General features: G+C 49.5%; 5 protein-coding genes across 9 annotated transcripts; 1 reads left to right on the top strand and 4 right to left on the bottom strand.

The window, feature by feature from the left end:
* Positions 1–567: 567 nt before the first annotated feature.
* On the bottom strand, positions 568–14,209 carry LOC128269094 (nucleolar protein dao-5-like). Of its 2 annotated transcripts, none has more exons than XM_053006447.1 (6): positions 12,959–14,209; positions 12,472–12,895; positions 6,834–7,084; positions 2,277–4,988; positions 2,037–2,207; positions 568–1,035 (listed from the first exon to the last, which is right to left on the bottom strand). In XM_053006447.1, the coding sequence occupies exons 1-6, from the start codon at positions 14,195–14,197 to the stop codon at positions 880–882; spliced, it is 4,953 nt and encodes a 1,650-aa protein (XP_052862407.1). In that variant the 5' UTR covers positions 14,198–14,209; the 3' UTR covers positions 568–879. The 2 variants fall into 2 exon arrangements, with proteins under 2 accessions (XP_052862407.1, XP_052862408.1); XM_053006448.1 differs by lacking the exons at positions 12,472–12,895; positions 12,959–14,209 and adding exons at positions 1,159–1,682; positions 8,204–8,332 and having other exon boundaries at positions 933–1,035; positions 6,834–7,565.
* On the bottom strand, positions 9,665–10,978 carry LOC128269099 (probable ATP-dependent RNA helicase Dbp45A). 2 transcript variants are annotated; one of them, XM_053006457.1, is made up of 2 exons: positions 10,180–10,978; positions 9,665–10,116 (listed from the first exon to the last, which is right to left on the bottom strand). In XM_053006457.1, the coding sequence occupies exons 1-2, from the start codon at positions 10,427–10,429 to the stop codon at positions 9,689–9,691; spliced, it is 678 nt and encodes a 225-aa protein (XP_052862417.1). In that variant the 5' UTR covers positions 10,430–10,978; the 3' UTR covers positions 9,665–9,688. The 2 variants fall into 2 exon arrangements, with proteins under 2 accessions (XP_052862417.1, XP_052862418.1); XM_053006458.1 differs by having other exon boundaries at positions 9,665–10,087.
* LOC128269095 (mediator of DNA damage checkpoint protein 1-like) lies at positions 12,194–23,567 on the top strand. 3 transcript variants are annotated; one of them, XM_053006449.1, is made up of 6 exons: positions 12,194–12,233; positions 12,303–12,407; positions 18,719–18,979; positions 19,038–22,290; positions 22,599–22,913; positions 22,978–23,567. In XM_053006449.1, exons 1-6 carry the CDS (start codon positions 12,216–12,218, stop codon positions 23,199–23,201), a joined length of 4,176 nt encoding a protein of 1,391 aa, XP_052862409.1. In that variant the 5' UTR covers positions 12,194–12,215; the 3' UTR covers positions 23,202–23,567. The 3 variants fall into 3 exon arrangements, with proteins under 3 accessions (XP_052862409.1, XP_052862413.1, XP_052862412.1); XM_053006453.1 differs by lacking the exon at positions 22,978–23,567 and having other exon boundaries at positions 19,038–22,067; positions 22,599–22,741; XM_053006452.1 differs by lacking the exons at positions 12,194–12,233; positions 12,303–12,407 and adding an exon at positions 18,541–18,615.
* Positions 14,367–16,125, bottom strand: LOC128269097 (esterase-5B-like). The gene is made up of 2 exons (XM_053006455.1): positions 14,911–16,125; positions 14,367–14,845 (listed from the first exon to the last, which is right to left on the bottom strand). Exons 1-2 carry the CDS (start codon positions 16,123–16,125, stop codon positions 14,375–14,377), a joined length of 1,686 nt encoding a protein of 561 aa, XP_052862415.1. The 3' UTR covers positions 14,367–14,374.
* LOC128269096 (carboxylic ester hydrolase-like) lies at positions 16,591–18,384 on the bottom strand. The gene is made up of 2 exons (XM_053006454.1): positions 17,124–18,384; positions 16,591–17,059 (listed from the first exon to the last, which is right to left on the bottom strand). Exons 1-2 carry the CDS (start codon positions 18,348–18,350, stop codon positions 16,595–16,597), a joined length of 1,692 nt encoding a protein of 563 aa, XP_052862414.1. The 5' UTR covers positions 18,351–18,384; the 3' UTR covers positions 16,591–16,594.
* Positions 23,568–23,571: the final 4 nt, after the last annotated feature.

The following is a 23,571-nucleotide window of genomic DNA, read 5'->3' as shown; positions in this document are numbered from 1 at the left end:
AACGCCACAGGTACGATGTCGCCGACTACGGTAATTACGGAGGGCACAGCCGAGCAGTCGGTTCAACCTTTGTCAAGCAGAAGTTCGCGCGAAGAGGAAAAGATCCAAAGCAGCGCCTGCCGTCCACACGAGGCGAGCGTCGAGAAAGAACTGAGCGGCCGCGAAGAGACGAACTTTTCAAATTAACACCGTCTTCACCCACCTTCTTCGCTTCGTTCGCGAAGGAACGGGCCGGAAAGTGGGAAAACGGGAACCGAAGCGCAGGTTTGGGCTGATCGGTTCGCCGTTTCTTTCTTGACGTTCGCGTTCGGGCTGAGCCTGAAAATGTAGTCACAATTGAAGAAGTGAAGAAAGCCACCAGAAGCAGGTGAGAACGTCCGCTTCGGAAGTGAAACGAACCGCGAGTGAGATAGCGAATGGCACGGGCGCGATCAGTGAGGAGCACATCCGTTCGCGTCTTGCAGATGATGATCGAAACGCTCACTATGGGAACATCCTTTTCCAACTTTTCGGCCACTTTAATCCACGTTTGAAGCAATGGCACAGTTTCGGGTTGTTGAAGCTCGGTAAAATTATATATTTTGTATATTTATATGAACATTCATGTTTGCGGGTATTAGGACAATCGCTTACGATCTATCAAACACAGGCGATAGCACAACAGCTTGCATTGTACGTAATTACATACGTAAGATTTTCAGCCACTTGATGTGTACTTTCCGTTATCGCGCCGCTTTTTGTTTGGCGCAAATACCGTCCAAGACCCGTAAAGCAATTCCATCTTTAAAGTGTTGAGATGTTAATCGTGTCTTCTTATGGTTCGTATGCCTAGTAATATTTTCTTACAGTCGAAACTATAAATAAATTGAATATGCGCTTCTACTCATCGAACTTGATCGAATTAACCGACATATCGATCAAACCGCCACGGTACCCGGAGCGTTTCTTTTTCGTCTTCTCGTGGCGGAACGATTTTCCTTTCGTGTGCTTAAGGATTTCGTTGGCCCGTTCACCGAAAGAACCGCGAGCGTTGATCTGCAATAATAGTCCGTAAGAAATACTCAATGAAAACCGTACTTACATTACATTATACACTACATAGACTAGTGACTAACTAGCGAACAATGGATCATTCCCAACTTCTTGGATCACACTAACCGGGGCGATACTGAATCCGTTTAATCAATGGGTTTTAATGCGTAGCATCGAAAGCATTTTAAACTTTTAGAGAAATTAATTATTTTACAACTAACGCACTTCCAATCTCCTGCTTTTCGTGGAAACTTCGTCTTTTCTTTTCGGCTCTGTGCGTCCGTCACGGTTTGTTTTGCCTTGGCGCAAAAGCAAGAAGAAAACCGCTGATCGTTCGTCCGATGGCATTTTTCGCACATCCACTTGCCAGTTTGCTCGTTCAGTGTCCTGCCGGCAAGGTATGGCGCCGGATGCTCACATATTTTGCAGCACTCCGTATTCGTACGATCAGCGATTATGTTCTTCTTAAAACAGGACATACACTTCCAGCTCGTGCGGTCTAGCTTACACTGCGAGCAGGCAATCCGAATGGCATAATTAACGCTGGAACATCCTGCACACAACCATTCACCGTACCGGACGTTTGGTTTAACTTTAACAGCAATGCTCGATTTGTTACTATCATTTTCTTGGGCAGCAAAATTGATAAACTTTGTGTGGGCACCAAAAAGGAAAAAAAACGGAAAGAATGGTTCTCATGAAGCACAACAGACTCAAAATGATGTCGATGGATGAAGAAATCATAATCTACAAAGATCCGCATTCTAAGAGATCGCGACAAACCTTTGATAATATTATGCCTCACAAGGGTTGAACCAACCAATCTAATTTTATCGTTTTTTCTCCTTTTTACATTCGGACATTGAATTCTCCGTTCATTCTGGACCATGGATTGTACTGCGATGAAGCGCAGAATAGAAGATCGGGAATGATGATCGTTCGCAAATTATGATTCCTACACTTACATTTACCAATTACTAGGGCAACCGCCTGCTTCGACTTACCTTAGCTTCGTAAGAGTTGTTCGCTAATCGTTCATCGACATTAATTTCCTCTTCTTTCACGCGTCGAAATCGGTTTACGCCTCGGCGCTCGTCGCTATTGGTGAAGGATTTTTTGCCACTACTGCTTCCGTTCAAATGCGTGTGATTTGTCTTATTTGTAGGCGTTTCGTTCTGTAATCAAGATCACCATTAGATATTTTGCAAAACTTTCGTCGTGAAAGGACGTGAATTCAAACTAACCTGACCGTTCCACTGTTCACTGGATCGTACGAAGTTGCTGTAATTATTTTGCTTTTTTGCCGGAGGTGTTTCATGACTGTTCGCATGGCTGTCCTCCACTTTACGTTTCTGTCCTAGTTTAGGAGCCGGTTGAGCTGTGGCTGGTTTATGATCTTCATTCTCAGAACTATCATCGGAACTATCATCTGATGGCGCTTTCCTCTTTTTAGCAGCTTCAGGCTTTGGAGTCACTGGCGACTTTTTCGCCGCTTCCTCCTCCGAACTGTCATCGGAACTGTCCGACGATTCTTCCTTCTTTTTCGCCACAGCCGCAGTAGGTTTTGGAGCAGCCTTCGCTGGAATTTTTTTCGCCGCTTCGTCCTCCGAACTATCATCGGAACTATCATCCGATGACTCTTCCTTCTTTTTCGCTACGCCCGCAGCAGGGTTTGGAGCAGCCTTCGCTGGAGTGGCCTTAACTGGAGCCCTTTTGGGCGCTTCGTCCTCCGAGCTATCTTCGGAACTGTCTGACGATTCTTCCTTCTTTTTCGCTACTGCAACGGGTTTCGGAGCGGCCTTCGCTGGAGTGGTCTTAACTGGAGCCTTTTTCGCCGCTTCGTCCTCTGAACTATCATCGGAACTATCATCCGATGACTCTTCCTTCTTTTTCGCTACGGCTGCAGCGGGTTTTGGAGTAGCCTTCGCTGGAGTGGCCTTGACTGGAGCCTTTTTGGGCGCTTCGTCCTCCGAACTGTCCGACGATTCTTCCTTCTTTTTCGCCACGGCCACAGCAGGTTTTGGAGCAGCCTTCGCTGGAGCCTTTTTCGCCGCTTCGTCCTCGGAACTATCATCAGAACTATCATCCGATGACTCTTCCTTCTTTTTCGCTACGACCGCAGCAGGTTTTGCAACAGCTTTCGCTGGAGTGGCCTTAACTGGGGCCTTTTTCGCCGCTTCGTCCTCCGAGCTATCTTCGGAACTGTCCGACGATTCTTCCTTCTTTTTCGCTACTACAGTAGGTTTTGGAGCAGCCTTCGCTGGAGTGGCCTTAACTGAAGGCTTTTTGGCCGCTTCGTCCTCCGAACTATCATCGGAACTATCATCCGATGACTCTTCCTTCTTTTTCGCTACAGCCGCAGCCGGTTTTGGAGTAGCCTTCGCTGGAGTGGCCTTAACTGGGGCCTTTTTCGCCGCTTTGTCCTCCGAGCTATCTTCGGAACTGTCCGACGATTCTTCCTTCTTTTTCGCTACTGCAGTAGGTTTTGGAGCAGCCTTCGCTGGAGTGGCCTTAACTAGGGCCTTTTTCGCCGCTTCGTCCTCCGAGCTATCTTCGGAACTGTCCGACGATTCTTCCTTCTTTTTGGCTACTGCAGTAGGTTTTGGAGCAGCCTTCGCTGGAGTGGCCTTAACTGGGGCCTTTTTCGCCGCTTCGTCCTCCGAACTATCATCGGAACTATCATCCGATGACTCTTCCTTCTTTTTCGCTACAGCCGCAGCCGGTTTTGGAGCAGCCTTCGCTGGAGTGGCCTTAACTGGGGCCTTTTTCGCCGCTTCGTCCTCCGAACTATCATCGGAACTATCATCCGATGACTCTTCCTTCTTTTTCACTACAGCCGCAGCCGGTTTTGGAGCAGCCTTCGCTGAAGTGGCCTTAACTGGGGCCGTTTTCGCCGCTTCGTCCTCCGAGCTATCTTCGGAACTGTCCGACGATTCTTCCTTCTTTTTCGCTACCGCAGTAGGTTTTGGAGCAGCCTTCGCTGGAGTGGCCTTAACTGGGGCCTTTTTCGCCGCTTCGTCCTCCGAGCTATCTTCGGAACTGTCTGACGATTCTTCCTTCTTTTTTGCTACTGCAGTAGGTTTTGGAGCAACCTTCGCTGGAGTGGCCTTAACTGGGGCCTTTTTCGCCGCTTCGTCCTCCGAGCTATCTTCGGAACTGTCCGACGATTCTTCCTTCTTTTTCGCTACTGCAGTAGGTTTTGGAGCAGCCTTCGCTGGAGTGGCCTTAACTGGGGCCTTTTTCGCCGCTTCGTCCTCCGAACTATCATCGGAACTATCATCCGATGACTCTTCCTTCTTTTTCGCTACAGCCGCAGCCGGTTTTGGAGCAGCCTTCGCTGGAGTGGCCTTAACTGGGGCCTTTTTCGCCGCTTCGTCCTCCGAGCTATCTTCGGAACTATCATCCGATGACTCTTCCTTCTTTTTCGCTACAGCCGCAGCCGGTTTTGGAGCAGCCTTCGCTGGAGTGGCCTTAACTGGGGCCTTTTTCGCCGCTTCGTCCTCCGAGCTATCTTCGGAACTGTCCGACGATTCTTCCTTCTTTTTCACTACTGCAGTAGGTTTTGGAGCAGCCTTCGCTGGAGTGGCCTTAACTGGGGCCTTTTTCGCCGCTTCGTCCTCCGAGCTATCTTCGGAACTGTCCGACGATTCTTCCTTCTTTTTCGCTACCGCAGTAGGTTTTGGAGCAGCCTTCGCTGGAGTGGCCTTAACTGGAGGCTTTTTGGCCGCTTCGTCCTCCGAACTATCATCCGATGATTCTCCTTTTTTCTTCGCCGAACCCGCAACAGGTTTTGGGACGGCTCTACTTGGGATCGATTCTTCCTCAGATGTACTATCGTCACTGGATGAACCACTTGGTTTCTGTTTCTTCGCAGGATGACCATTCATTACTAACTTTGAGTTAGTTTTAGCAACCCCATTCACTACAGGAGCTTTACCGTTGACCATTTTGTTTGTCTAATACGCAATGACAAAAAAATATTATTAATGCAGTGTTTGTTCTGAACGAATTCGGGAAGCGCCAACTTCCCAAATTACTTTATCACCAACGCGTAAATAATGAATCTTTTCAAATCATAAATAATATTTTTAGTTAACGTGCGGTGTTCAATTCCATCGGCTAAGCATCAGATACTATTGAACAGGAATCAAGATCCGGTACTCAGTGTTTTGGTGGCACATAAATAAAAAAAGACAGCAACGAATATTATGTCCGGTGTGTGTAGCTGACTGGAATTAGTCAATATATTTGAACGACAAAAATCGAAACTGACATGAAACGCAATTAAACTTACAAACAGCAAGTCGTAGGTATCTGGCACGAAATGTGTTTCATGAAATTTGTCCTTCCAGTGACTGATTTACAGTTCGTAGTTAGTATGTAACTTACAAGACAAGTTTTATCCTTAACTCTAAACCAAACAGTTTTCGTTTCGGCCCTGTCCTGATTGTTTTTTTTCTGTCCACAATCTTTAGAATAAATGCGATGTGTTTTGGGGGAACCTGGTCAGAGGGGCGCGTGTAAGGCGTCGGTATCATATAATGGTTGCAAGTCTATTCGGGGGACATACTTTTGACTTAAAAAAGAATACAATAATCTATATCTTTTTCACACATTATGGTTCTAAACTCGGATAAAATTTCTAATCATCGCTGAGCTTGACCTTTTTGTTGGGTGTCGCTTCGCTTCCGGAACCGAAGCTGCGATTACCACCGCCAAAGTTTCCACCCCGCCCACCGCGTCCACCACGACCACCGAACCCTCGGCCACCACCGGCACCGCGGCCACCGGCACCGCGGCCACCGGCACCACCACGACCACCGGGACCGCCACGACCACCAGCACCCCGGAAACCTCCTCGACCACCACCGCCGCCGCCGCCGCCGCCGCCGCCGCCGCCGCCGCGAGGACCCGTGTCATTGGGATTCTTGGTCTGGCATTTCAAGCAGCTCCAGCGCGTTTCATAGTTTGCAAATTTGCAACTTGGACAGTTCCAATTGTTGTTCGGAACAGGATTCGCTTCCTCACACTTGAAGCATTTGGAGCGCGATGCAAAGTTCGATGTGCCGCAAGCGGGACAATCCCAGTCGTTGGGTTTCTTCTCGAAGGTGCGCCGCTCACCACCTGCATCGCCACCCCTTCCTCCACGGGGCGTTGCCGGGTTCGGGTTGGCCGCCGTACACTTGAAGCAGCTGGAACGCGAGGCAAAGTTCGACTGATTGCAGCTCGGGCAGTCCCAATCGCCGGGCTTTTCGAAGGATTTCCTCTCGCCCCCGGAGTTGCGATTATCGAAGCCACCGAAAGATTTACGCTCATTCTACGCGACCCAGACCCGGGGGTTGGCCACCAAGAAGAGAAAAAGAAAAAGAGAAAATTAGCACTTGTTTCAACAGCTTTCACAGGGACCACGGAAGAAGATCGAGTTATCGAGAGTGTGTCATTCTAATAATCAGCAGGTTTCCTTTATAATGGGGTAAAAGCAAAGATCGTAAATCGTTTCACATCGCACAGCACAGGCGAGCTACATTACCCTTACAAAAAACAATCATCCGTTTCTTAGCCCCTGAATGAAGGTTAATGAAATAGTGCCTCTTTTTCTCATTTTCCCATCTCTTTAAGGATATCTTTGGCAGTATCGAATGACAACACGAAAACCTGCAGCCCATTCTGAACCGATTGATTCCGGACACAATTGAACTCGATTAGACGATGGGACGAACTCTACTTTCTCAATGTATCCGCGACCGTGATTACGAAAAGATTCACCACACAGCAAAAGGACTGATGTAAAATCCACCTACCTGCTTGTTCTTTCCGTCCGATTTACCGAAACTGGCGTTCTTGGCCGGCGCTTTCACTTCGGTGTCTTCGTCATCTTCCTCTTCATCGTCATCATCGTCATCGTCATCATCGTCGGCCGGTTCGGCGGCCTTACGCTTCTGTCCCTGCTGCTGCGGCTTGGTCGCTGGCTTCTCTGCGGGGCTTTCTTCCTCATCTGAATCGTCCTCTGAATCCTCTTCTTCGTCACTGTCTTCTTGTGCCTTTTTGGGTGCTAAAACCAGTGGCTTTTTCTTGTTTACCAGCGGCATGACGGCCGGTGTCTCGTCTCCTTCCTCATCGGAATCTTCTTCGTCCGACGAATCTTGCTGGCCCGCCAGTTTTGGGGCCACTTTGGCGGCAGCAGCTTTCGCCGGAGTACCCTTCTTGGGCACCGACTTCAGTTCCTCTTCTTCCTCCTCGGAACCGTCATCATCGTCGTCTTCCGAGTCCTCTTCCTGTTGTGGCTTCTTCGTAGCGGCGGCGACTACCTTGTCGGCCGGCTTTCCGTTCGCTTTGCCATTAGCTGCTGCGGCCTTAGCCTTACCGTTAGCTTGAGGTTTGGTTACCTCTTCTTCCTCGTCGGAGTCTTCTTCTTCCGAGTCAGACGAGCCCTCGGCAGCAACATTGGCATCCAGCTGCAGCTTCTTCTTTGTCGTGGTCTGGTAGTGCTTTACGATTTCGTTCAAACTGGGCGATCCTTTAGGAAGTTTGGGCTAAAGGTGAAAAAAGATGACCCAACATGACATGGTTATATACTTTGCTATGCCAAAACCGACCAGCGGGGAAACGTTCCGTGGGGTTTTATTGTTTGAAATCATTGCCAAAACGGGAGAGACAACACATTAAAGTCTATTCCCAAAAGCGTAAGCGCGATTCCGGCTGCGGTTTTAATGTTGGAGTAGTAATTAAGGGAAAAGAATATGGAGAAAATGAATTCTAATCCCTCCTGAACATCTCCGTAGCACCAGGAAGTGCCCCCCAGGCAAGTGCGAACCGTAGCATATTCATGCTTCAAGGTCTCTCTGCTGCCATGCGGGACAGACAGGTAGGAAGTGCGACGCACGCGTTGATTGCTACCACGCGGCGTCAAAGTCTCCATATTACTGTGTGACTCACTAAATGTGCTCGTGACCATTTTCACGGGGCGTTTTTCATTTTCCTGCCATCTCGTGCAATCAAATCGGGCTAATCAATCGCACGATGCACTTCGGAAGCGTGGAACTAACCTAACTACGCCGCACTTTCTGCGCCACCACGTGCACCGGCCTCAAGCGGGGCGATAAAGTCGAATACCGTCCGAAATACGGCCACCCGCGGTTTACCCACATAATGCCGAGCAAGAGCTACTTACCGATTTGTATTTTTTCTGAAATACTTCCGCAAACGTTTTGTCTTTACGCGACAAATGATCGAATACGAGCGCATCGAGAACTGTTTCACTGAACGCGGCCATGTTGAACGAACGAAAAGAAAGACAATCTACACCACATCGAAAAGAAAGAAACATGGCATTTGACAGCCCAACCGCAGTTGGCAGCCATGTGCACGTTTGACAGCATAGCATTTTTCGGTGGGCTTGTAGAAACCTTGCTGAAAGCAACAAACTAGTTGTGAAACAATAGGAATTATTCGATAAGGCAATGGTACAAACCAATGGAAAAATCTGTATATCGTCAAAACCAACCGGAGCACGGGCCAACAGCTTTGTCACAATTGTTAAAAGGGTGCCCTTTAACACGCAGATTGTTTGGATTTTGAGCAGTATAGGAAAATAATTTGCCAACCAACCAATAAACAGAATTGATGGAAATTTGACTGATTAATTGATGTTTTTTCGGCAAAACGTTTTGCCGAAACTTTTAAACTATCGTTTCATGTGCAAGCTGTTTCTAACTTGCTTGACAAACTTTCCAGTGCCAGTAACTTTCTTGGATCCAGACTTCTGTGGCCGGGAACGCGGAGAATTACAGAGAGTTTGTTTATGCATGGTTGTTCAGTGTGTGTGTGTGTTGTTGTGTTGTTGTGAGTTCAGGTTTCCCGTCGAATTTTACGTGTTTTCACCAAAAAGTCGGTGAACGATCGCTAATTTTTCAGAGTCTTTCGCCATTCCACAGTTCACAGTGAATTTCAAGCTCAATAAAGATAATAACAAGTTCACAGTGCTTCGAGTCGGCCTTTTCGAGCCCTCAACACTCAATTGTAGACGCTTCTGACTTTCTCTCTCGCCCCGATCTCCGCTCGTCCACTCCTCCGTTAGCAGCCGCCGTAGTGTGTTTATCGGGCTAATTTTACTACAAAATGTACCGAAAACGATGGCAGCAAACGAGTTTTGGCCGCACCTACCCAAGGGCTCTTAATGTGGTTCACAACTCGCTGGTGAATCCTCAAACGGACCGCCGTTTCGTGGGGATCACGTAGTGAGGTTATGCCGTTCCGGGGCTGGCGTGTTGTGTGTACTGCTGGATACCGATTCCGTCAGCCACCGGATTGTGAACCACTGTGTCCGCTCTTGGTCAAACTGGCACTAATGCAACGCTTTTCCCTAGAAGAAGATGACCCGCAAGCAGCGCAAGGAACGCAAGAACCGTATGAAGAAGGTGCGAGGCACCAAGAAGGCGAAGGTTGGCCAGGCCGTGAAGAAGTAAGCTTCTCAGGGGCCAGCCGGTTGCCATTGTTCGTGGTTCCCGTTTTAAGTTTATGTGTTTTCTCTCGTGCTGAGGAAAGGAAATATAAGCAACATCGATACAATGTAAGGAGAAACCATAGCAGGAAGTGTTGTGTTTTAGTTGACCACCAGCCGTTGAAGGTGCAGTGAATGTTTTGTTTATTGTTGTCACTATTGTGGTCTGCTTTTGGGGCCTTTCTTCTTGGTCACTTTCTTCCCGGCCGCTGGTGTCGTCTTTCGTTGCACAACCAACTCGTTCAGCTTGTCGGAAGCGATGAACTTCTGCTTCTTGAATTTCCTGTCGGTTACGGCCGCCTGGAACCGTTTATCATTCGCTACCAGCGCCGAGTTCTTCAATTCTTCCTCCCGCCGGCGACGCTCCGCATTCTCTTGCTTCAACCGTTCACGGCGCGCCTCCGCTCTAGTTTCCTTTTCCTCGCACCATTTGGCCTCCATCTCATCCGGATCGAGGCCTTGCTGCATCCAGCGCATCCGACGATAGTTCTGCTGCCGGTCGTCGAAGTCCTTGTTGTCCAGGTTCATCTCGGCCTCACGACGAGCCACACTCACCTGCATGAATATCCGCTCGACCAGTCGTTCTGAAAATGTGGCGTCAATCATCGCCGCATCGCTCCCCCCGTCTCGACGGGGCTATCTCTTACCTTGACTGGAGTAACATTTTGTAAACATTAGCGAAAACACCAACGTCGCCAGACAGACGGCAAGATTCCGGCGGCCGCCAACGCGCCGGAGACGTTGCCTACATCTGCTGCCGCTGCTGCCGTCGTTGATGTCGTTGATTTGGTGGCAGCTGTTCCGGATGCTGTCTGGCGGCGATGCACCGAACCGAACGCCGGTCGGTTGTCGCATGTCGCGATTGCCAACGCAAGTGGCGCACTTTTTAAACCGCATCAACGGCCACTTTACACTACTTATCAGACTATTGTGTTGCCAACCGGGCCGGAACAAGAAACACCGAATCACGGATCACACGACCACGGCACACGGCATAATATCACCTCAGAAACCGATCACAGAACAGGTTCTTCGTGGCGGCGCTTAACTATTCAAACCTCCATTGTGGGAATTGTTTCGCACAAACTTCTGGTCGCACCCTTTCTGCTTTCACGGGACTCGTCGTTTGTGGTTTGCGATGTTTTGCGTGAACAACATTGCTTCACGGGTCCAACATAAACAACGCACGACGCTTCCTGTACACGCCACACGCACGCACGCGGCGCGCAGATCGAATTAAACGCAACACTCACACACGCAAACCGCCTTTCGGGCCATGGCTTTGTGTTTCACTTATTTCACCGGACACCATCCGTGCAAACGAAGAAGGGTTTCACGGGCCCCGATTGCCGATGATGTACTTTCTTTACAAGCTTAGCGTCGTTTTACTTTTACATTGTGTTGTTATTATCTTTTTTATAGAGATTTTGAGCTGAAGCTTCCCAATGTTGTGAATTTGTTGAAACGTCAAAAAAATGAATGAAAGTTGTTTTTATGAAACTGAACCTAACTTTGACACTCGGAACCTAACATCCATGTTCAAACCTGACACCCGAGTCAACCTACGATAATCCCGAAAAAAGCCGAGTCAACCTACGACCATCCCGAGTCAACCTACGACCATCCCGAAGGTAACTCACAATTCATCTGGCACTCCTCGTTCCTACCCCCTCGGGCCCACAAGCTCGCGCTTCCGAGGAATCCGTGTGGTTTTCGTTCCTTTCTCGCTTTTTTCAATCGTAGCGGGCAAAGTAACTCACGAATTCATCCGTCACGCGACTTTTTAATGCACTGTGGGGAATTTATATCGGATAGGTGCACATATTTAAAATGTTTTAATTTAATGCCTTATGAATTTGAACAAGGATATTAAATGATCGATGTGCTTAACCCATTGCGTTTGTGGGAATTTTTACCATCCAAATTATTACTCCTGAACTATTATTGCAACGTTTGATATAGTACTAATGAGCCTTTTTTCATCCAAACTTAAAGCGATATTATCTACTTGATTAAATACATGAACAATCGCGATATCGTCGTTAATGTTTTCCTCCATGATAAAATTTCTTTTTACATAAATATTAACTTGTTAAAGTTGCTTTATGTCAGCCATTTACCCACAGTGCAACATGAACAAAATTGAGTCCCCGAGTGCCCGATGAGTGCCAATTATGTTCACTGGGTAAGAATGAATTTGAAAAAACCGAACAAATCCCGAACAAATCCGAGTCAACCTACGAAAATCCCGAACAAATTACCCGCAGGGCTGCGCCGGGGTTTTGCCCGGTACTCGCCGAACATGTGCTCCGCGTTGACAGTTCATAGACCGTTTTGACAGCTCCCGGGGCGAAACGGGGCGACAATAATGATGAAAATGTTCCGGATCCTCGTTTTATTTGGCATTTTCAGTGTACTTGAGTTTGTGTAAAATAATTAATAATGGATACAATTTCAGTTTAAATTGGAAAGCAAATTTTACTTTTTTGAATACCACAACTGCCAAAACCCGTATTTGAGCTACTGTGATTAATATCCTTCATACCCCCCTGCGTTATGAAAACAGCGCCAACTGTCACAATTGGCGAGGCGCAAAACAACCATTCGCATTGTTGATTGTCGTTTGTTGTTTTCGTGAAAATTCGTGAACATCGTAGTGTCTCTTAAATGTAAATTCTGTACCATGTCGCGTTGTAATGTTGTAAGTTATGTGCCTAAAGTGTGCACTTTTGTATGCGCCAATTTAATGTGCCAATTTTTATTGTTTTAGATAAGTCTGATCGTCCGCGGTGTCCCATACACCGTACCTCCAGGGCTTTCGGTGATCGGTTCAACGGAGCACGAACCCTACAATTCGTTACTGGTAGCCGATCAGGTTCGTTTTTATTTAGGGATCACAATGGTACCTTTCCGACGTCGCTAACCATGTACCGTGGTGCCGTCGTTAAAATCCAGCAAGTTCCAAAATGCTTCATCGCTTAGGAACTCCTTCGTTACGGTGGTGCTGTTTGGGTAGTTGATTGCCAAATAGGTTAATTGCGCAGCACTCTTTTGGGGGTGCATTTCACAGTCTCCGAAGCGAGGCTGAAGTCCGTAGGCAAATGATTCGTACAGGTCTACGAACTTGGAGACCATCTCCATTTCCTCTCCGGTGTACGGCGTTCCGTTGCGTAAGCTACTCGGCAGGATGAGCAGTAAATCTTCCCCGTGAGCGATGCCCAGATTGGCGCTGGAGCCAGACATTGCCTCTCCCAAGCCATAGGACGCTTTGTATTGGTCAAAGTACAAGTAGACCGAAATATGCCGTTGCATTAGTTTAACCATTTCCGTTACGCCCACAAAGAAGAGGCGGTTGGAGATCATCTGCCGAAGGTTAGGTTATAGGTTAGGGATCGGATATTGCGCCGCAAATTGACAGCATGTTACCTTCACAAACTGACGATAGTTTTGCTCGTGCAGACTTTCCGATCCCAAGTAGTGTGCTCTGATCCCTGTCGACAGCGCATTTCGCCAATGACGGTCCGTCACGGCATACTTGTAGTCCAAAATGCTTGGCAACAGTTCGTTCCACCGTTCGTCGATTTGCTGCAAATAGCTTGCGTTGCTAACAAACTCAGCAGCCGGGTACAGTCCTTCCGCTTCAGTAACGGACAGCAGCAGCGGAACTCGGCTAAACTTTCCCTTCCGGGTCAGGGCACGGGGATGTTCGGAAAGAAACGGTTCCGGGTTACGTGGGCCACGCATCTCTACCACCACTCCGAGGGGCGAAAACGGATTGTATAGAAAGTCTTGCAATGTTGCCACTTGCCGCACGATGTCTTCTGCTGCACGGTTTCTTAAACATTCCAGCATCGTTTGACTCTCGTTGAAGGCACATCCAACGCCGGACGCAATCGATCTGGCCTTTTCCGGTGCCCTCTCCATCATTGCCCAGGGATTGAAAGCCGACCCACTGTGACCGATGCCACGGTGAAAGAGGTCCCACGAGAGAGGCGAAAGATAGTGCAAGTGCACACTGGCCGAACCGGCCGAAAAGCCGGACAGGGTGATCCGGGTCGGATTGCCACCGAAATACTTTATGTTTTTCTTTACCCACTGCAGTGCCGCTCGTTGATCTTTCAGCCCAAAATTGCCCGCAATCACGTCATCTTCGGTGCTGAGAAATCCGAGTGGTCCGAGTCGATAGTTCACCGTGACCAGAAGCAGTGAGCGCGAGAGCAGGAAATCGGGCTGAAAGAAGCCTCCGCCGCCGTACATGAACGCACCGCCGTGCAGGAACACCACCGTCGGGAGCGGCTCACTCGGTGCCAGATCGGGAGTGTACACGTTCACAAACAGGCAGTCTTCTTCGCCCTCCAGCTTATCGTCGCCCGGTTTCAGATGGCTCCACTGCATACACACGGGACCAACATGGGTCGCATTTCTTGGCTCGTGCCACCGATCGTCGTACGGTTGCGGTGCTGCGAATCGGCGCGCACCGATCGGTGCCTTCGCGTACGGTAGCCCCTCGAAGGCGAAGTAATTTTTACGCTGCTCACCAACAATGGGTCCATTTTTTATTGTCACCTTCACACCGTTTGCCGTTGCTCCGATCGTACAGTTTAACAGTAGCAAAAAGGAAAACAAAACCGACACCGTAAACATGATCGATCGCAGGATGGACATAGGAATGAAATGGATTCTTCTAAAATTTGGTGGATCATCTTTCAATGCCGAAATGCTTCGTTGCGAAGAAGATTAGACTGCGTACCGTGATAAGAACCCCGGGCAGTTTGTTTCTACCACTTGATAAGACAACTGGCGAGTGACCGAAAGCGGCACTATCATCAACCCGCGAACCCCCTACAGTTCAGAGTGAGGCATCGTCGGAACGTTTTTCGTTGGGTCCTCGTTGAAATCGAGCTTCTCCCAGAACGTCTCGTCGCTAACGCCGTAAGCCGTTTTCACCTCGCAACACTTGGGATGCTGCACCTCGAGGAACCGCAGCTGCCCTGGCACGTTCTGAACGGGTAACTCATGTTGGCCGTACTTTGGAGGCAGTCCGCGCGAGAACGTGTCGTACAGGGTGAGGAAATTGGACACCACCTTCAGTTCTTCGTCGCTGTATGGATGGTCGTCCCGAAAGTCGCTGGGGAAGATGAGCAACATGTCATCACCGTGTGCCACGCCAAGATTGTTGTCGGTACCGGACAGCAGTTCACCCAGTCCGTAAACTGTTTTAAAGTTGAAGTAATAGAAGTAGACCGGAAGGTGTGGCTGCAGCAATTTTGCTGTGCGCGTAATGCCCTCGACAAAGAGGCGGTTGGAGAGAATCTGGATCGGATTGGAATGGGCACTATAAATCCATCTGACCGGGAGAAAATGAGCCACATACTCACCGAAACCAATTTATGATAGTTGTCCGGCGACAGTTTACGATCGTTTCCAAAGTACTGTTGGCTGATGGCCGTCGAAAGTTCGAAGCGTTGCTTCGGATCCGGCACGGCCGTTTTGTAGTCCAAAATGCTGGGCAGCAATTCGTGCCAGTGCTCATCGATGTCCTGCAGGTACTTTGGGTTGCTAATAAACTCGGCAGCCGGATACACACCCTCGGCCTGCGCCACGGACAGTACGAGTGGAACTTTGGTCAGCTTTCCCTTCTTCGAAAGCACCGTTGGATGGTCCGGCAGGAAGGGTCTGCTGTTGGCTTTACTTTGCCTCTCGACGACGACCCCGAAGGGAGTGAACGGATTGTAGAGATAGTCGAGAAAGAATGGCACTTGGCGCACAATGTCTTCCGCGGGACGCTGCCGCAGACACCGCAGCAACGATTCACTATGATCGGTGGGGCAAGCGAGGCCTTGTGCGATTCGTTTCGCTTTCTGTGCCGACCCTTCAGCCATCACCCAAGGGTTCAGGGCGGTGCCACTGTGGGCGATTCCATTCTGGAACAGTCCGCGTGACATTGGTGAAAGGTAGTGCAGATGGACACTGGCCCCACCGGCAGAAAACCCAACCAACGTCACCCGATCTGGATCCCCACCGAAATGGTGAATGTTACGCTTCACCCACTGCAGGGCCAGTACCTGATCTTTGAGCCCGTAATTTCCCGGAATCGCATCGTCCTCGGTGCTGAGGAACCCGAGCGGACCGACGCGATAGTTGAACGAGACCAGCACCATCGGTTTCTGTAGGACGTGGCGCGGCGAAAACATTCCTCCATCACCGAACATGAACGCACCGCCATGGATGTAAACCAGCGTCGGAAGCTTGGCCGATTGGTCTAGCGTAGTGGTGTACACATTGGCGTGCAAGCAATCTTCCTCACCGGAAAACTTATCCGCCCCGGGCAGCAGGTGATTCCACTGCATACAGTTCGGCCCAAGCTGGGTGGCGTTCCGTGGTTCGGTCCACGGTTCATCGTACGGTTGCGGGGCGGCAAATCGAAGGTCTCCAAGCGGAGGCTTGGCGTACGGTAATCCCTCGAAGGCATAGTAATGTTCACGGTGCTCGCCAATGATCGGTCCATTTTCGGTGCTCACAAGCGACCCAGTGACGGACGGTGCGAAACAGCTAATTATCAACACGAAGCCAACCGCTGCTAATCGTGTCATCTTGCACCCGAATTGTAGTCAGTTCAACCAAGTTCCAAGCTTTTTCTCTCCAAATCTACCCGTTAATGGGTAGAATCCACCTCTGTTACAGCTTGATCGGCACTGAGCGTTCTTCTACCCGCGATGCTTATTTTAAAGCTGTTTCGTCCCAAACACACAGCACACAGGTATGGGCCCACCACAAAACGAACCATAATCTTATCGGCTCTAGATTTTGCTCTTCGCTCTCCTGCCCGTCCATTCCACTGGCTATTTTTGCCTCACCTTATCGACGATTTGCATTATCTGCCCAAAAATGGTTCGCCCCGGAATATGGTTGCCTAAATCGAATGGCCGAATGTTTGAATTGGCAAGAATTGTTTTGTATTTTTTGTTTGTACCAATTATGATGTAATTTATTAATGGAAAATTCATCTCTAAAATTTAGTCGTATTTATCTAATTCATGAAAGGGCGATTGGGGTCAAATTCTACAGCTCACTGTGAGGCGTGTGCACCACGACATCGCGTGGTGCGTCGTTACAGTCCAGTTCGTTCCAAAATGCTTCATCGCTCACGCCTGCCGATCGTACGGTTTGACTCGTTGGGTAGTTTAATTTCAAATATGTAATAACCTCTGACGAATCCTGAACCGGCAACTCGTACGAACCGAACGTCGGCTTGCCCCCCTTAGCGAACGTTTCGTACATACCGACGAAGCGATCGACAACATCAAGTTCCTCGTCCGTGTACGGTACGAGGTGCCTGAGGACGCTCGGGAAAATCAGCAGCACATCATCCCCGTGGGCCACACCAAGGTCGTCGCGGTGCGAAAGCGCCTCCCCTACGCCGTACTTTGCTTTGTAGTGATCGACGTAGAGATAAACCGGTGTGTGACGTTGCATCAGTTTGGCCGTTTCCGTGAAGCCCACGAAGTACAGTCGATTGGAAATAAGCTGTGGAAATAGGCGAAAACTATAGGTTCTATTTGGCTACTGTTCCGTGGTACGGAAAATATACCCGCACAAGATCGCCAAAGGTATCGACCGTCACCCGTTGCGAGCCGAAGTAGTGCTTGCGAATCGCGCTCGATAGTAGATCGCGGTTGGCCCGTTCCGGGACGGCCGTTTTGTAGTCGAGAATGCTAGGGATCAACTCGTTCCAGTGCGAATCGATCGCTGCGAGATATTCAGGTTTGCTGCAAAACTCTGCCCCCGGATAAAGTCCTTCGGCCTCCGTTACGGAGAGTATCAGCGGTAACTTGTTGAACGTTCCGTCCACCATCAGTGAGCGAGGTGTTTGCTCCAGAAACGGTTCCGGATTGTTGACGGTCCGCTTTTCAAGCACCACCCCAAACGGTGAAAATGGATTGTACAGGAAATCAAGCAACGAAGACACTTGCCGTACAATGTCCTCGGCTGGACGTTCGCGCAAGCAATCGCGCAATGCTAACGTTTTGCGTGTCGGACAACCCAAGGCAGCGGCCAAACGTTTCGCTTTTTCGGCCGATCGTTCTGCCATCACCCACGGATTGAGTGCCGTTCCACTGTGGCCTATGCCGTTGCTGAACAGTCCACTCGAGCGAGGGGACAGGTAGTGCAGGTGCACACTGGCCGATCCGGCCGAATAACCGACGATCGTTACGCGGCCCGGATCACCACCGAAGCTTCCGATGTTCTCTTGAACCCAGCGCAGGGCCGTCACTTGATCTTTCAAACCGTAGTTCCCGGGAATGGCATCATCTTCGGTACTGAGAAACCCGAGCGGTCCGAGACGATAGTTGAACGTGACTAGCACCAGTGGCCGGTGCATAAGATGATCCGGCTCGTAGAAACTCCCCATACCGAACATCAAGGCTCCACCATGGATGAACACGATCGTCGGTAGCTTAGCGGCCGGGTCCGCGTTGCGGGTGTACACGTTCAGAAACAAACAATCCTCCGCTCCGTCCAGTTTGTCGTCGTTCGGATTCAAATGGTTCCACTGAAGACACACCGGCCCGAAGCGGGTCGTGTTCCGTGGTTCGGTCCACAGCTCATCGTTCAGTTCCGACGGCTCGAACCGTAGTTTTCCGATCGGAGCCTTCGCATACGGTATGCCCTCGAAGGCGTAATAGTTTCCCCTTCGCTCACCTACTATGGGGCCATTTTTTGTGCCAACAATCGTGCTCGTGCTATCACCACCACTAACCGCTACGACACAAACGAAGCAATAGACGATCGTCACTAGCGAGTGTAACGGTTTCATGGTGTGGACTTCAAGGTTCGCAGTTTGCTGTACTGTTCGCTGGCTTCGGCAAGACTGCCGGAGCAGATGCTCAATATGACCCTTTTTTAATGTTTTTTACGTCCGATAGCACATCGTACAACGCACGTTGTTATCGCGGAAGCGTTAGCGTTAACACACAAACGCCAGCAGATGATCAGTGTATGGCGGGTTGATAAGAAACATGACCTTTTTGGCGCGTGCCTACCGCAGCATCATTTACACACGCTCATCTGAAGGGCTCATCGTAATTCGCTGATTTTTTTGCACGCTGCAATACGTTGTTACATGGGTAATGAACTAATCGTTTAGACGCTTTGCTTTATGGCTTCTCGTTTCTTATTTTACAGACCGTCTCACCTAAGCATGCCAGCATTCGCTACGATTCAGCCACAAACAGACTGGAGGTAATGGACTTGTGTTCACACAGTGGTGTCACTGTTGATCAGCGCCCACTGGATCCGTTGGTGTGGTGTGAAATAAACGCGCTCAGCCGAATATTGTTTGGTTCCGTAACTGTGATTGTCAAAATCGACCTACCATCCAAGAAGCCCGACATTTCGTTCTTTCAAGATGACGATTCAAACGACTTTATTGACTGCAGTCTTGAGGTAAGCGTCACCAACCACACCGGAATAGGCCCATTCTGACGTCCACTCTTCTTTACAGGAATCACACCTGGTTAAGTCAGGGCAAGCGGCAACATCAGGCAGTGGTGTTTCGCTTAATGAATCACTTAGACCGTTTGCGTCCATTCGTGCAACAGCAACACTGTCATCGGCCGAGGAGCACAAGAGCGCTCGGCGTAGCAGTTTTCTGGTTCCAGCTACGCAGCAGCTCGAAGAGAGCATGTCTTCAACAGTTCCCAATGGCTCCAAACTGGACATTGAAGATGGTGTAGCGAGTAGACAGCCAATCGGTGAAGCAAACCCCGAAACGGGACTCCTGGGAAAAGATGGTGACGACGACGATGGATTTTTCTTCATTCCCGAAACCCAACTGGATGAGCTTGACTGCGTTTCGGCAGTGATTGGAGGGATTGCTCCCGTTGGGGAACCTACATGTTGTGTCGTAACGCAATCCACAGAAGACGACTACTTCCAAATGACGGAACAAGACGATGACGATCAGAACAGCATCGATGGACTGTTCAACAATAAGTACATCGAGGAGTCGCAAAATTTGCTCCAAAGCATGGACGAATCGTACCGGGTGCAGGCGCCGGAACACGATGAAAGGCAGCGACGTGCCTCGATAATCCCCGAGCGATCCGTGGATTCGATATCGTGTCATGAGAATCAAAACACCACACAGGAGATGAGTCGCATTGAGTGGAACGAGAGTAAACAAGCAAACGATCGATCGATCGCTGCAGCGGTAACCGATATGGAAGCTGGCCCTGGACAAGGAGAAGCCTGCTGTGACGAGCCAGATGACCGAACAGTGACACCGGATTTAGTTTTCGAGAAAACGCAGGATGGCGAGAAAGAATCACGTAATGGAGCAACTGATCGTGGCGAAGAAGATGATCGAACAGCGACACCGGATTTGAATTTCGATAAACCGCAGGACGGCAAGAAAGAATCGAGGGCTGGTTCAGCAACGCCGGACCTGAACGGGCACCTTAATGGCAAACCTGGAGCAACTGATCGGGGCGAAGAAGATGATCGAACAGCGACTCCCGATCTGAATTTCGATGAACCACTGGAAGCAGCGAATAAGAAGCGGGATTCGTCACCAACCTCGGAGTTGGAACTGGACAGGAAAGCTCCACAAAAAAGCACCCAAATTGAAGCTCCTGCGGCACTGTGCATTGAGGAACAGCAAGAACTTGATCAGGAGCCTGAAATTTCCCTTAACCAAGAGGGTGCCGTACTTCCTGCGACGAACAACGTGTACGAGATCGAAACACAAGCCTTGTTCGCGGACGAACTGGAACTACCTGCGGATGATGTTGATCCGTACGATTTATCTACACAGCCGCTACCGCGAAAGAAAGCCGCAGTGTTGCCCGCAGTTCTGCGCCCAAAAAGTCAACGGAAAAAGAAAGAATCCCCGGCCAAGGTTGATGAGAAAGATTTGCTAACACAGCCCTTAACTCCACCAAGCTTATCTTTGGTGCCGCGCGCAACGCGCCGTAACAAGGCTCCGGAAGTTTGTTCTCCGGTTTCGATAGACCCATCCGATCTGCTGACACAACCTCTCAGCCCACCGAGGCGGTACCTTTCCGGGGGGGTGCGTAAGGACAGCCCAGCTAAAACGAAAACGATCCCGAAAACAACGAGCACCGTCTACGATTTGCAGACGCAACCGTTGAGCCCGGCGCTATCGCGGATGCTATCGGATGATAGATTTAGCGATAGAGTTCCTGTAGTTGCCCTGGTTGATATTAAACACTATCGCCGATCGAACGAATCGGTGCACGATCCTTATCTGGCCGCAACGCAACCTTTGATAGAAGACGAAGAGGGCAATGTTTACGATCTCCAAACACAGCCGTTGCATACGACGTCGCGAGTAACGGCTGGCTCTGGTAGCGATCTTGACGATAGCGGAAACCACACGATTCCGATGGCCGGCAATGAACAGTATCTGGCGACTAGGGGGGAGTCGTCGAACGTTACACAATTTTGTCCACAAATTAATAGCACCGTCCGCCAGTCGATGATTGCTGATCAGCGGCAAGAACAACAGCTGAAAATCTCTCCCTCTTCCAATAAGGAAAACCAAGCGGCAGACACTTTGTCCAGCGAGCCCGAGGACGAGGATCTTGAGGATAACTTTTGTTTGGCTGCAACGCTTCCGATCGCGGAACTCGGGACGGGCGGCCCAACCGGCTCCAAGCCAAGTGGGAAGGTGAACAAACGCTCCACAAAGAAAACGGACGAGCTCACATTTAAACAGCCGGCTACCAAAACCCCGGCGCCCAAGAAACGAAAGCCGTCTTCGTTTTCTCAGTTCTCGACTCCAGAACACTCGCTGTTCGCTTGTCTTCCAAAGGCAGATGTGATCCGTTCGTCGACGAGTGTGATAAGCGGACTCTGTGGAACTAGTTCGCATGGTGCGGTCAGTAAACATCCGTATCCTTTCGGTGATGGCAGCAGCAGTGACAGCGAAGAGGACAGCAATGTGTTCAAAAAAACCAACGTTAGCGAGGCGTTTGAGCGTGAGCTGGAAAAATCAAAAGAGGATGCAAAGCGCAGCAAATTGGCCAAAGAAGCAAAAACGGATCGCCCAACGAAATCTAGCCGTTCGAAGCGCACGGAAAAACCGGTTGAGAAAGAGCTCGAGGCGCACGGGGATGCCAGAGCTGGCACATCCACGAAAACAAGCACCACCACCAACGCGGAGAGAAAATCAACCAGGAAAAGGGAAACCACTAGGAAGCTGGAGGAGGCACTAGCGAAACCAACGCGAAAAAGGGGCTCCGAGTCGAGCGAGCCATCCGCAGCAGTGCACAATGCACTTCCCAAGCGCAGTCGCCGTGAGGTGCATCAAAAGATACCAACGATAGAGGAATCGGTTGAGTATGACCGTCACAGCACTGGTGTTAGTTCCGCTGGCAACGAGATTGTTCCGCAATTGCGCACCCGAACGCGAAAGGAGAGTTCTACGGAGCGGCAGGAAAAGCTTTCGACCGAAGCGACTGAGCGGACAACTTCGGCGGCCATCACCACCACTCGGACCTCTCGGAAGAAGGTAGATGCTTCAAACGGCGTTACGGGTCGGGAAGTAAATGGATCTTCGATAGTCGGGGCGGCGGGTGGAGTGGAAAGGGAAACGCCGGTTCGGGGGAACCTTAGCTCCACCAGCAGCGTGGCGAGCGATGGGTCGAATATGTCGATCCGGCCCAGAAACCGGCCAATGATCATGTTCACACGACTGGACCCCAAACCGTACCGAGCGATTATAGCCCGTGCTGGTACGTAATGGCTTATGATAACGATAGTTACTTTGAATTCGATTGTACCAACGGCTTATCTCCTCCCTAAGAACTAAGATTCCTATCGTTTTCGAACCCATACTCATCAGTAATCACTTGTTGCTGCTTGCGTGTTCAATTTGCGAGGTTTTGTCATGTTTAAATTCAAAACGCAATCTGTACTACATTGCGCCCTGCCGTTTGGAGTTTGGCCAACAGAACGCTTGTAGAACTATTACGGTGATCCACTATCTGACCAACACACACTTGATGGCAATTTCGGTGTTCTTCTCCTGTTTCCGGTACAGGTGGTAAAGTAGTGGACATACCGGAAATGGCCACGATCCTCGTGACGGATCGCATCAAACGAACGTACAAATTTCTTTGCGCCGTCGCCAAAGGTATACCTATTGTGGGCCAGTCGTATCTGGACGCCTTGAAAGCGACTGACCGGAAAGACAAACCAGATCCATGGGAACACATTCTGATCGACGATGAAGCGGAAAAGCGCTACGCTTTCTGTCTCCGTGATACACTGTTGAAGGCACACCAGAACCAACTGTTCCGTGACTATACCGTTTTTGTGACCTCCAACACGCAGCCACCCGCATCGGATCTATTTTGTAAGTGCGCCAGCGCGCTCATCTAGCAACGATCGTAACTTCTTATGTGTACTTTGTATTACAGTGATACTATCGTGTGCCGGAGCCAAGCCGTTAAAAAACCCGCCCAGCAGCAGTTCACCACCGATTAATGTGCACAAAATGTTTGTAATCTCGAGTCCCGCTGATGCTGCATCGTGGGAAAAGTACAGGGAAAAATATCCACACATTGAAATCATCTCCACGGAAGGGTTTATGATCTCCATCATACATCACGTGGTTTCGTTTGAGAAATATCGATTGCTTTGAATTACACCGTTATTCCGTGCACAAAAATGGACGTGAACCTAGTACAATGACCCAGAGCGAAGTGACGAAATGTTGTGCCATCAGTCAATTAACAAAACAGGTGCTGCATTGACATGTTTTTTACAGAGACTATCCTTTTCCTTACTCTTGCTTAACTCCAGTGCTTTATTGTTGCTCTACGAAACTTTCGCGTTTTATTAACAATCAACTTTGAAATTACCTGAGATTGCTCTTTACCATGCGCCTTCCGTTTTCGATGAAACGGCCACTTTTACATCACATTTTGCCTCAGTACGACCTTGTGAATTACAATTGTTTGTGTTGCAAACGCATTTGTTTACTTAAAAAATAAATTAACCGTTATTCCGTG

The sequence above is a fragment of the Anopheles cruzii genome, chromosome 2 (assembly GCF_943734635.1).
Source record: "Anopheles cruzii chromosome 2, idAnoCruzAS_RS32_06, whole genome shotgun sequence".
NCBI lineage: Eukaryota > Metazoa > Arthropoda > Insecta > Diptera > Culicidae > Anopheles > Anopheles cruzii.
This window is presented reverse-complemented; position numbering and strand designations above follow the sequence as displayed.